This window comes from Micromys minutus, assembly GCF_963924665.1.
Source record: "Micromys minutus genome assembly, chromosome: 22".
In the NCBI taxonomy this organism is placed as follows: Eukaryota; Metazoa; Chordata; class Mammalia; order Rodentia; family Muridae; genus Micromys; species Micromys minutus.
The window spans coordinates 1,409,048-1,420,756 of NC_137957.1; the positions used below are offsets into that span (position 1 = coordinate 1,409,048).

The following is an 11,709-nucleotide window of genomic DNA, read 5'->3' on the forward strand; positions in this document are numbered from 1 at the left end:
GGACGCGGTCCAGAGCCTCTCCACTCCGAGTGTCCCCTCCTTCCCCGTCACGCAGCTGCATTCGTGTGTCTTTCCACGCCCCGCCCCACAGTGGGAGCGCGCGCCGCACTAGACGCTCCGCTCACCACTTCCCTCCGAGCCTCCCCTTCTCTCCCGTCAGCTCGAAGTGCGCAGCCGCGTTCGACGTAGCCAACACGATCACGCGCAGCTCCACTCGGCTCCCCGCTAAGCTCCGCCCCTTAAGCGGGAGCGCGCAGCCGCATTCTGCATTTCCCCCCCCCCCCCCCGTGCTTTTGCTGCGGCCCTCGACAGCTCCGCCTCCTCTGTTCCCTGAGAAGGGCGGAGACTGGCGCGGGGGGCGGGTCAACTCCGGGACCGCGCCTATAAAGGTGGCTGCGCCGGCCGCGCGCGCGGCTCCTCTCGGCGGCAGCGGCCCAGTGGAGGGGTCCGCGGTGGCCCTGGTGGCGGCAGCGGCGGCGGTGGCCGTGGCGGCGCTGTTCCCCGCGCAGTCCTCGGAGCGGGGTCGGGACTGTGCGAGGTGAGGTGACGGCGCTGCGACTCCGGCCAGTGTCCGACCCCGGTGAGCGCGGCGCCAAGGGCGACATTCTCCGAGGGAGGAGGGAAGCCCGAGCCAGGCGCAGGAGCTCCGCCGAGTCCCGGCCGCCTCCGCCGGCCGAGCGCCCCTCTCAGCCTCGGTCCTTTGTCTCCTCCGCCCGCAGGGTCGCCTCCCAAGCCGTCCCCCGGGCCCCGCGTCCCCTCCCCCGCTGGCGGGGCCCGGACTGAAGATGGTGCAGAAGAGAACAGCCGAACTTCAGGGCTTCCACCGTTCGTTCAAGGTGAGGGGTCCTGTCCGGGAGTCCCATTGCAGCGACGGATGAACAGAGCCTACCCTAGAGGCCAGTGTTGGGCCTGGGAGGGGTGCTTGCATTGGACTTTTGTGGCAGGAGGTGGTGGGGGTCAGCAGGCCGCAGCCCTGTCCCCAGCAGCCAAGTAGCTCTCTGTTCTAGGACCCCCCACCCCCACCCCCAGGCTTGTAATTGGTGGCTCTGTGTCCCTTGCAGTTAGCCTGATCACAGTCCTGTCTTATCATCTGTTTCTGTGTGTGATCCTAGGCAAATCTAGTGTTTCTGTTCCTTGCAACTTCCAGGCCTGCCTTGTGCTGGTTGGGAGAGTTCGTAAGTTGCAGTCTTGCTTCTAGCTGCCTACTAACTCTTAATGAACTGCTCTAGGATCCCCTGTAATCTGTGGTTGTGTGTGTCCCTTGCAGTTTCTCAGCCAGGTTTCTCCTGCTTCTAAATTCTGTATGTGGTCTCAGGTGAACTTTACGTTTGTCCAGGTTTGTCCCCTGCAGTGTATGCTTGTTGCAGGCTACAACCTGTCCCCAGCTGCCTAGTAGCTCTTTCTTCCAAGACCCACTCCCACCCCTGATTGGTGGCTCTATGTCCTTGCCTGGTCTCAGTCTTGTGCTCCCCACCCCACTTTCTGTATGTGGTCCCACTCTTTCTGTGCCCCCCCCCCAGGTTGGCCTTGTTCTGAATGTGAGCATGTCAGCAGGCCCTAGCCCTGTTCTTAGCTGCTAACTAGCTCTTCTTTCATGAGCTCCCCTAGATTGGCTTGTGGTCAGTGGAGGTATGTTCTTGCAGTCTCTCAGTCTGTTCTCTCCTACTTCTGTGTATAGTCCCAAGGAAACCCTGTGTCTGTCCACTGTAGTCTTGAGCTGGCCGTGTGCTGGTTGGTTGGGATCAGTGAGGCTGAAGCCTTGTGGGGAAACCTTTTGGGACATGGGTGTCTTTTGCCCCACTGCAACCTCCACACTTGCTGGTTGGTGGCCTGTAGAGACTTTCTCTCAGGACAGCCCAGGCCCAAACTGTAACTTCCTATCAGAACAGGAAGTTTCTGTAGTGTTATTAATGGTGGCTGGTTGAATCTTACCTTAAATAAGTGAATCTGGGGGTGGGAAAGGTGGGCAGGTGGGGCCTGGTGGGGCCTGTCCTGTCCTAAGGGAGACAGTGATGTCAGCCTGCCCACCCCACCCAGAAGACTGGATTATGTAATAGCTTCCCGGGACAGGGACCTGTTGCCCTGTAGAGAAGGCAGGAGTGTGTGTGTATATGCCTGCACCCCTGTGGGAGGAGCATGCAGATAGGGAAGAATTCCCAGGCCTGTCTAGCCAGTGCCCCTGGCCAACTGCCCCACCCCTGCCCCAAATGCCTGTTATCCTTGGCCAGCTTGCTTTGGGGCTGAGCTGGAATGAGAGATGGATTTCAGGATGTCACCTACAGTGGTTTCCCCCCACCCCGTCCTGGAGCTTTGTATGAGCCTAGACGGTCAGCAAGGCTGCCAAAGCAAACCCTAGCTTTCTGGATGGTTCGAGCCGCCTCCTGCCAGGCCTGCTGACTCAAGGCCTTCAGCCAGACCCAGGGGAGGCTGGCTGGACCAGGCTGGACTGCCCACACAGCACTTGCGACTACAAGCTGCTCTCTGCGTGGCCACTGTGGGGCTCTGCACAGAGCTGCTGGGATTATGGGAAGGCCTGGCTGATAGGCAGCCCTGCAGGTGGCCAGGGACTGGTACCTTGAACCCTCTCTTGGAAGTCCATCCTATGTGGCTGCTTTCTTGGAGCCAGGCCACTCTCCTTGGGTACCCTCAGCCTATAGCTTGGCAGAGAGCATACACCTGCCAGCCCTCATGGCTTTAGTTACCTGGGTTTCTGGTTTTCTTTCTGCAGTTTTAAGAGGTACTGGTAATGGAGCCTGGGGCCTTGCTTCTGCCAGACAGGTGCTCTGCAGACTCAACTAGAGCCCAGCCCTGTTTTCCTGTCTTTAATGTGCAAATTGGGAGACTATGAGGTAGCTCTTTGGGGGGGTCTCTCTAAGGGGTATGTTCCAGCCAGTCAAGCCTTGTGCTGGGCTCTGACTGTCCCATATGTCCCAGTCTTCAAGCAGGGGGACAGTGACTATAATGTCAGAAGTTCTACTAGGCCCCGGTTACCCTTGTAAGGTTCCCAGAGCTGGGGACATGTCCCTGTCTCTCATCATAACAGTCTACCCAGAGGAAGGTCACCAGGCTATGGTCATAGAGCAGGCACCCTGGCTAGCCTTTGCTCTCAAACCTGGTTTACCCTCCCTTCTTGTAGTTCACCAGCCCTCTCTACCTTGTGTGGCGCCAGTGGATGCCCTGGGCCTTGCACGCACCAAGTTTTATAAGAGCACTGGGGTTGTGTGTCCTCTTCCCCATGACCTGCTAGGGTACCCCCTTTTGTGCCAGCCTCCTAGTGGCGAGTCTCCGCTGGCTGCAGAACAGTTTGCAAGGCATACCAACATTGCTCTCCGTCTATCTGCTGCTGGTCTTGAGGTATCTGGCCCCTTCTGTTGTAGCCCCTTGGGTCTCCTTTTCTCCCAGATAACCCTCTTGTCAGTCCCTCCCACTGTGGACATCCAGACAGGGGTGTGACTTAACCCATGTTTTCCACACCCACTTAGTCCATGCTGTGTTCCCCAAATGTGTTGTTCCTTCTGAAGCCAGAGTTGGCTTCAGTTGCCAGCTTCCGTACTTCACCCCCGAGGTGCCAGCAGCAGCCAGCACAAGGAAGTGTTTTGTTTCGGCATGTTCCTGATCAAACCAGGTTTCTCTGGCCTTCAGCTCCCACCTCTTTCTGAGCAGTCTTAAGGTCTTCCACATATCTGGCAGCTGGATCCTTTGGTGTCCTACTTAAACTATAGGTATGAATTTGAACCATGGCCACCCAGAGAAGGCTCCTTAGACATTGCAGGTTGTGGCTGGAGCATGCATGGTTCTGCACACTCATACCAATGGGTCCCTTGCTTGTGAACCCCCTTGCGAGTGGCTGCGGGTACCAAATTGGTGGCCCCTGGTCCTGCAGAGATAGGCTCTGGATACACATAGCAAGCTGAAAGGGCCCCTCCTCCGACCTCCAGAACCTCCCGTGGTCAGGCACTGCATCTGTATTCACTGGAGAGCTTGCAGCATAGGGAGGAGGAGCGTTTGAACTGTGCCACAGAGAAACTGAGGCCCAAAAGCCAAGGGTGTGGCCTTGTGATAACCTAGGAGGCTGTGGGAAAACAAGCTGGCAGCCCTGCCCTAGGCTCTCCTGCTGCTGCCCCCACCTTTGATCCCACGCTTGTCCCTGAGGTCAGCCCTCAGTCAGCTGGCTGGACAAGCATTCCCATGCTACCCATGAGCAGATGAGGCAAGCCATGTGGCTTAGACTTCCTGTCAGTCAGCTCCAGGCTGGGAGAGGAAGGTCACGTTCCCCACAGTCAGGAGACAGGTCCCTTAGTGCAGTGGACATGGCTAGGTCATTCTCAGTGGGGTGTCCCTGGCCTCCTACCCCATACCAGTAACAGGAGCAGGTGACAGCCACACGGCCCACTCTCCTAGTAAAACCCCGGAGTTGGGATTCTGTGGACTCCAAGGGACTGGCTCCCACAATTCCCTGCCACTGAGGCACTCCTATGACAGCCTGTGACTTGGTGGCTGCTCTTGGTCTCAACACTGTGGTAAAGCGATCATTTGTACAGGTTGTTGCATATTTGGGGCAGTCTGGCAGAACCAGCCTGAACATGTTCCCTTCAACAGGGACAGAATCCTTTCGAGCTGGCCTTCTCCTTAGATCCCGCTGAGCACAGGGACTCTGACTTCAGCCCACAGTGTGAAGCCCGACCTGGTGAGCACCCAGGAGGTGGGCAGGACATGGGGGTCTCTGTGGGGAGGTAGGCTAAGACAGACCATATGCCATCCGGGTCTCTGTCCTCTGCAGACATGCCTTCCAGCCAGCCCATTGATATCCCAGATGCCAAGAAGAGAAGCCGGAAGAAGAAGCGCTGCCGGGCTACTGACAGCTTCTCAGGCAGGTTTGAAGGTAAGCCGCAGAGAGATGCTGGTCCCACTGGGGAAGGGACAATGGGTTACGGTTTCTCACCTCTCCACTCGCATTCCAGATGTCTACCAGCTGCAGGAGGATGTGCTAGGAGAAGGTGCCCATGCCCGCGTGCAGACCTGTGTCAATCTGATCACCAACCAGGAATATGCTGTCAAGGTAAGCCAGGGTCTACCCCCAGAGACCAGTGGCCTTTGAGTCCCCAGATGACAGTCTCGGGAAAGCAGTGTCTAAAAATGGCCCCAAGACTTGTGACTCAGGCCACCCTGGGAATCCAGGTCAGACCTAGAGTCACAGAAAGGCACGGTGACAGCTGGCCCTTGATCACTTCTTGTTCTGGAGGCTAGCAAGCTCTAGCATGGCTATGGAGAACTGGAGACGTGTGAGAGGCCATGCTGGCCCACGTGCCCCAGGCCAGGCCTCTGCCTAAGGGAGGGTTACAGAAGTTAAAGCTCACACAGCACTGAAGTCCTGAGGTGCTCTGTGATTAGAGAAACCCAATGAAGGTTCCCAAGAGAGTCCTGTGTGCCTTTGCCATCCAGTATATACTTAGAGCCTTTCCAGGCCCTGGTGTAGCTCATTGACCCTATAGGGCCAACCAGTCACCCATGTCCAGAGAAGCCCCATGACCTGTCTGGGAGGGGCTACTACCCTGGATAGTGGCTTCTGCGTCTGAGGGTAACAGGAAGAAGCAAAGTTAAGAGTTGTATTTTGGAAGTGCTTAGTTGACTGTTTCCTCCTGGTGACCCTGCAGGGCAGCCTCCTTAGAAGGCTACATGGTGGCTTCCTGCTATTGTAAGCCAGCGTGATGGGTTGCAGGGAACTGGGGTGGGGGGTGGAGGGGGTCCTGGTGATGTCCTCAGGGGTCATTGGTACCTGGGGCAGTGAGACGTGATGGTGGCAGCACAGGAGATGGTGATGGTGGAGGCTGAGGTGGCTGGAGGACAATAAAGCACCAATGGTGTAGATCCAGCGGGGACACCAGAGAAGACCATCCTGCTGCCAGGAGGGATAGGGGTTTCTGTGGGGCTGTCCCCAGCCTCTCAAGGGTAGGGGTGAAGTATATTAGTTTGATCCACAGTGTTTGGGCCACCCTTTAGATTTGGCTCTTAATGATGGAAGGCCCTTGCTGGTGGGAGTGTATTACCAGGTAACCAGGACAGTGTCCCAGCAGTTGGGGTTCTGCCCCTCTACCTGCTGGGTGAGGAACTGTCAGGGTGTTCACCTGGGAGGGGAGAGCTAGGGGTCCTGGAACTTTTCTGAGAGCAAAGGTTCTACAGGGACAGCACCTTCTGGGCCCTCTGTCTAGCTGGTGCAGTGGAACTGGCTTCGTCAAGTTTGAGTCCACTGGTCTAAGCCAGACCCAGGCCCATGGTACCAGGTGCTCAGTCTGGAAAAGAGAAGGCAGGTCTTGGTGTAGTACTGGCTGGGCCAGCAACCAGGTGGCAGAGTGCCACCTTGTCGAGTGGGTCATGTGAGAGCTGAGACTGCTTGGCCCTGCTTGTGCCTCAGCAAGCGCAGCAGCCATCCAGTGGAGGGGACTCTTAGGTCAGGGTGGAAAACTGGCTGCTGCTTCTCTCTTCACCTGAGCTCTCCTGAGCAACGGGATACTCTGACCATGTTAATACTACAGTCTGACTTCCAGCAAGTTCCAGACCCAGGGCTGCAGAGTTCATACAGGGTCCAGGTGGCCTGTGGGGGCTTACTGATTCCTTCAGACAGCATCTGGGCAGCTTCTCCAGGTGCCATGTTCCTCCCTACATTGTAGATCATTGAGAAACAGCTGGGCCACATCCGCAGCAGGGTGTTCCGGGAGGTGGAGATGCTGTACCAGTGCCAGGGACACAGGTAAGGTGGCCTGCCCAGGCTCTCTGGCCAGAGCTCATCACCACAGCAGGGCACGGGCTGGGCTCAGGCAGGAAAACAGGCTTTCAATGGCTCCATGAGGGTGTCACCTCCCAGGCTGGGCAGCAGGTGCTGAGGCCTCAGGGTGCCTCTGTTTCTTTTTTTCTCCTCCCAACCCAGGAATGTTCTAGAGCTGATTGAGTTCTTTGAGGAGGAGGACCGTTTCTACCTGGTGTTTGAGAAGATGCGTGGTGGTAGGTACTAGTTGGGGATGTAGGGTAGGAGCTGCGCACCATCAGGAAATACTGTTCATAAGCTTTGGGGGCTGGAGAGATGGCTCAGTGGTTAAGAGCACTGACCGCTCTTCCAGAGGTCCTGAGTTCAATTCCCAGCAACCACATGGTGGCTCACAACCATCTGTAATGAGTTCTGGTGTGTCTGAAGACAACTACAGTGTACCATATAAATAAAATAAATAGCTTTAAAAAAAAAAAAAAACAAACAAAAAAAGCCCCAGCTTTGATGTGGGCACTGGGGCCCAATGGTCACAGCCCAATTTTGGGCCCAAGAAAGCCCTGGGGCTTCCCTGATGGGTGAGGCAGTGCCTGAGCTGGCTGGTCAGTGGAGGTAACCCAGCTCTCCCTGGCCTGCACAGGATCCATCCTGACCCACATCCACAGAAGGCGCCACTTTAACGAGCTGGAGGCCAGTGTGGTGGTACAGGACGTGGCCAGTGCCCTGGACTTCCTGCATAACAAAGGTGTGGCAGGGGTTGTGGGGGGCCCCCAGGCCTGGTTGTTTTAGAGGTTCCCACCCCTAACCTCCCTGCTCCACCTCCCTAGGCATCGCCCACAGGGACCTAAAGCCAGAGAACATCCTGTGTGAGCACCCCAACCAGGTGAGGCCCGGCCAGCACCCCACCAAGGCTGCCACTGCCTTCCCCTGCCAGGCAGCCGCGGGTTCCCACAGTGCCTGTCCCATCCTCAGGTCTCGCCAGTGAAGATCTGCGACTTCGACCTTGGCAGTGGCATTAAACTCAACGGAGACTGCTCCCCCATCTCCACGCCAGAGCTGCTTACCCCGGTGAGGGCGGTAAAGGCAGGGAGGCAGGCACGGGGCTCAGGTGCCAAGCCAGCTCTGCAGCTTTCCCCTGCCAGCTTGGCCTTCCTTAGCAACAGCTGCTGGTTGGCTGGGTGGGGCTGGGGGTATGGTCAGCACCATTACCTGCTGATCTGGGAATCCTTTGATTGGTTGGAGCTGGGCGTCCCTTCTGACTGGTGCCCGCCCCCGCAGTGTGGGTCAGCCGAGTACATGGCACCTGAGGTGGTGGAGGCCTTCAGTGAGGAGGCCAGCATCTACGACAAGCGCTGTGACCTGTGGAGTCTGGGCGTCATCCTGTACATACTGCTCAGTGGCTACCCACCCTTCGTGGGCCACTGTGGCAGCGATTGTGGCTGGGACCGCGGGGAGGCCTGCCCTGCCTGCCAGGTATGCCCTGCCTGAGTCCCCTCCCTAGCCTTCACTAAACCTTGTTTCTGGGCTCCCTGGGATGAGAAGTGAGGTGCTAACCCAAGGGACCCCCCCACAGGCCCAAGCCATTTGTTTTTGTTTCTGTGAGAGTTCTGCCTGCTTGTATGTACATGCATGAGAGACTGGCTGAGGCCAGTGGGCATTAGGTGCCAGGGACTGGAGTTACAGATATGGGCAGCCATGTGAGTGCTGAGAATGGGACTTGGTCCTGAGCACTGCAGTCCGCTCTGTGACCGTCTCCGTTGTCCCCACACTCTGCCTCTGTGCCTCTCACCGTTCTACTGCCCTCACTAGGCATCTAAATGGAGCCAGGTCTGCTTTGGGGTGACTCTTTCCCATCTCTGCCCCCAGAACATGCTGTTTGAGAGCATCCAGGAGGGGAAGTATGAGTTCCCTGACAAGGACTGGTCCCACATCTCCTTCGCTGCCAAAGACCTCATCTCCAAGCTGCTGGTCCGAGATGCCAAGCAGAGGTTGAGCGCTGCCCAAGTCCTGCAGCACCCCTGGGTGCAGGGGGTGAGCCTTGGAGTCTGAAGAGGAGTGAGGGAGTCACCCATATACTCTGTCCTGATGTTTTCTGGGCATGGGGGTTTCAGAGCAAGCATCCAAGAATGGTCTAGCATTGTGTCTGGGAGTAGTTCCCAGTGGGGCTTGTGAGCCCTCCCTGCCCAGCTAAGAACTCAGCCTTCCCACTCCCTGTGAGACCCCACTCCAGGCTCTTGGTATCCCTGAGAGGCCCCAGCAGTCATGGCTCACACCCTTCTGGGGACAGTTTGCAGTAGTCGTATGTACACAGACTGACCCTGTGTGAAGGTGGGGTCTGCTTATTGTGAACACTTGGGCTGGCATTGGCCAGGCCCCTCAAGTGCCATCTGACCCCTGGCCTCTTCTTGCAGTGTGCACCAGAAAACACCCTACCGACACCCTTGGTTCTGCAGAGGTGAGGTCTGGGAACTTGGGGCATGTATATGTTTGGGCTTTTATTTCTCTGGGGTGCTAGGGCTCCTAAGCCACAGCCCTGCAATTGCCCAGTGGGTACCTTAGCTCTGAGCCCCTGAACCTAAGTGACGGCCAGGCCCCTGACCAATGTGGTGGAGGTGACCCAACAGCTCCAATTTGGGGTCTTGGTACCTGGAAAGGTCTGGAGTTGGGGTGGGCACCTCCAGAGGGCTGCAGAGAAAGGTACACTCTTGTGACAATAACTCATCCTATCCCCAGGAACAGCTGTGCCAAAGACCTCACGTCCTTTGCAGCTGAGGCCATCGCCATGAACCGGCAGCTGGCTCAGTGCGAGGAGGACGCTGGGCAGGACCAGCCTGTGGTCATCAGAGCTACCTCACGCTGCCTGCAGCTGTCCCCACCCTCCCAGTCCAAGCTGGCCCAGCGGCGCCAGAGGGCTAGCCTGTCGGCCACCCCTGTGGTGCTCGTGGGGGAGCGCGCGTGATCCCCGCTAGCCCCTTGTACATATGCCCTGCCCTTTAGGGCCTGAAGGCTAGGGACCTGGACAACCCACCCCTTGCCATCCCGGGTGTCAGCCCTGTCCTCACCCTGCCCCTGCCCACTTGGCTTTGTTTTGTTTGTTTTTCTTTTGCCGTATCGAAAGCAAGTGCCCCGGAGGAGGGCGGAGGGCTCAGGCCACTTAGCCTGCACCCCACGATGCTCGCCTGTCAACTGTGAAGGTCCTGCCACCTGCGTCCCCACCCGCTCCAGCCACTCTGCTGTCTTCCAGGGCTGGGGATCCCGCAGGGTCAGCACCCCACACCTCTACCCAGCCCTCAGTATTGTCAGGGACAGGTTCCCCTGGTGAGCACAGAGGGTTGCCTCTCCCCACCAGAGCACCCTTGGGTCTGGGGTGGTGGTGAGGCTCCCTGTCTTGGATAGAGATCTCTGGGGGGCAGGTGGATGGGGACAGTGCACTTGATTGACCCCTAGTCCCTATCACCCACCTGCAGTGTCCCTTGGAGGGTTGACAATCAGAAACCCCTCCCAGGCTGCTTAGCTCCTTGCCCTGGGAGAGGCCTACTGCTCTCAATCCTGCTTCCAGGGGTTGTAGAGCTGGAGGGGACCCAGCTAGCTCCACTAAGGCAGGAGAGGGGCTGGATATGGCTCACATCAACAAACAGGGTCCCCACATGTCTCCCCACCTGGGCACCTGAGTGCCCCTTCTCAGGGCTCAGCCTGACCACAACCATGTCCTGCCCCCTGGGACTGGATTTCTTAAGCTCTCCCAACTACTTGTGTTACCGAGCTAAGGCCATACCCAGGGCTTTCTCACCTTCCCTCTGCCCCCAAAGGGCAATGGCTCAGGTGTTCCTGCTTTCAGGAAAGGATCGAAGCTGCCTTGGTCTCCCTCTGGACACCCAAGGGAGGCTGGGAAGGGATTCGGTAGCCCTGCAGTGCCCAGACCTAACTGCCCAAGGCCTGTAGACTGTTCCTAGCCGAACTACTATGCAATACAAGTTCCCATTTTCTCCATGGCCCTGCTGGTCGGGGGCGGCTGCCAGGGGCCAGGCCACCCTGCCCTGCAACTGCTCAGGTGTCTACAGGGCAGCCCCTGGCCTCAAAAACCCTTGGTCAGGATTTAGTTTAGGCTTTTTTTTTTTTTTTTAAAAAAGAAATAATTTGACTTGCTTCCCTGTTCTTGAAGAGTACTTGAATGTCGGGGTCTGGTGGGTGGGGGCCTGGGACACCCACTGCCCAGCATCCTCTACCCTCCGTAGTCTCAGAATCGTCACAGTGGAGGTGACATGCCTTTTCCAGTCCTGCCCCACTGCCCCACCTGCCTCTGTGGACACATTTCCAAAGAACCCCTGGAGGGTGGGGGGCTCCTAGGCAGCCGAGTTCTCACCCACCAGTACGGCTCAGCTGTTGGGCACCTGAGGATTCAGCCCCCTTGCAAGTTCCTGAAGCAACCCGACTAGGCAGTGAGCAGCACTCACCCCACCACCCCTCGGCAGGGCTGTGATTTCCTTGGTCCCTCCAAGCCCCACCTGGAGGCGGGGCAGACCCCTTAACTGTGAATGAGACGGGATCCTGGGGTGGCTTGGCCACAAAGCATGCTGAAATCTAAAAGACCTGTTGTAGAGTGGAGGACATGCAAGCACTTTCGACTCCATCGTATCAGGTGAACTGACCTCCGGACTCCTTTCCCACCAACTGTCAACGCCAGGATTTTGTATTGTTTTGTAAGGATTTAATAAAAGTCATTTAAAAATCTTTGTGCAGTGGCGGCAGCAGAGGACGGCAGCTGCCCGCAGGTTCCGAGTCCCGGGCTCTCTGGGCTCCTGCACACCCCTCTGGATGTGCTCCAGGGAGGTGACATCACCAGAGCGGAAACATAAGGCTGAAGAAAAACAAGCATAGGGCAGGGACCCAGAGGGGCGTGGCTTTGTTGGGGGTTATGGGGGGTGTGACATTTAGGGTGTGGCTGGATT

The 11,709-nt window shown here is 57.5% G+C and overlaps 1 protein-coding gene across 2 annotated transcripts; it reads left to right on the forward strand.

Moving 5' to 3' along the window:
- Nucleotides 1-425: 425 nt before the first annotated feature.
- Nucleotides 426-11,491, forward strand: MKNK2 (MAPK interacting serine/threonine kinase 2). Of its 2 annotated transcripts, none has more exons than XM_080935460.1 (14): nucleotides 426-580; nucleotides 720-836; nucleotides 4,600-4,687; nucleotides 4,781-4,882; nucleotides 4,962-5,059; nucleotides 6,669-6,748; nucleotides 6,926-6,999; nucleotides 7,401-7,505; nucleotides 7,588-7,643; nucleotides 7,733-7,828; nucleotides 8,039-8,233; nucleotides 8,627-8,791; nucleotides 9,172-9,215; nucleotides 9,494-11,491. In XM_080935460.1, exons 2-14 carry the CDS (start codon nucleotides 786-788, stop codon nucleotides 9,717-9,719), a joined length of 1,380 nt encoding a protein of 459 aa, XP_080791586.1. In that variant the 5' UTR covers nucleotides 426-580; nucleotides 720-785; the 3' UTR covers nucleotides 9,720-11,491. The 2 variants fall into 2 exon arrangements, with proteins under 2 accessions (XP_080791586.1, XP_080791587.1); XM_080935461.1 differs by having other exon boundaries at nucleotides 426-538.
- Nucleotides 11,492-11,709: the final 218 nt, after the last annotated feature.

Excerpts from the sequence above, each read along its gene's own strand:
- MKNK2 (XM_080935460.1), top strand. The coding sequence starts at position 786 with ATGGTGCAGAAGAGAACAGCCGAACTTCAGGGCTTCCACCGTTCGTTC. Across the intron at positions 6,749-6,925 it reads TACCAGTGCCAGGGACACAG|GAATGTTCTAGAGCTGATTG; the intron begins GTAAGGTGGCCT and ends CTCCCAACCCAG. Across the intron at positions 7,506-7,587 it reads GGACTTCCTGCATAACAAAG|GCATCGCCCACAGGGACCTA; the intron begins GTGTGGCAGGGG and ends CCACCTCCCTAG.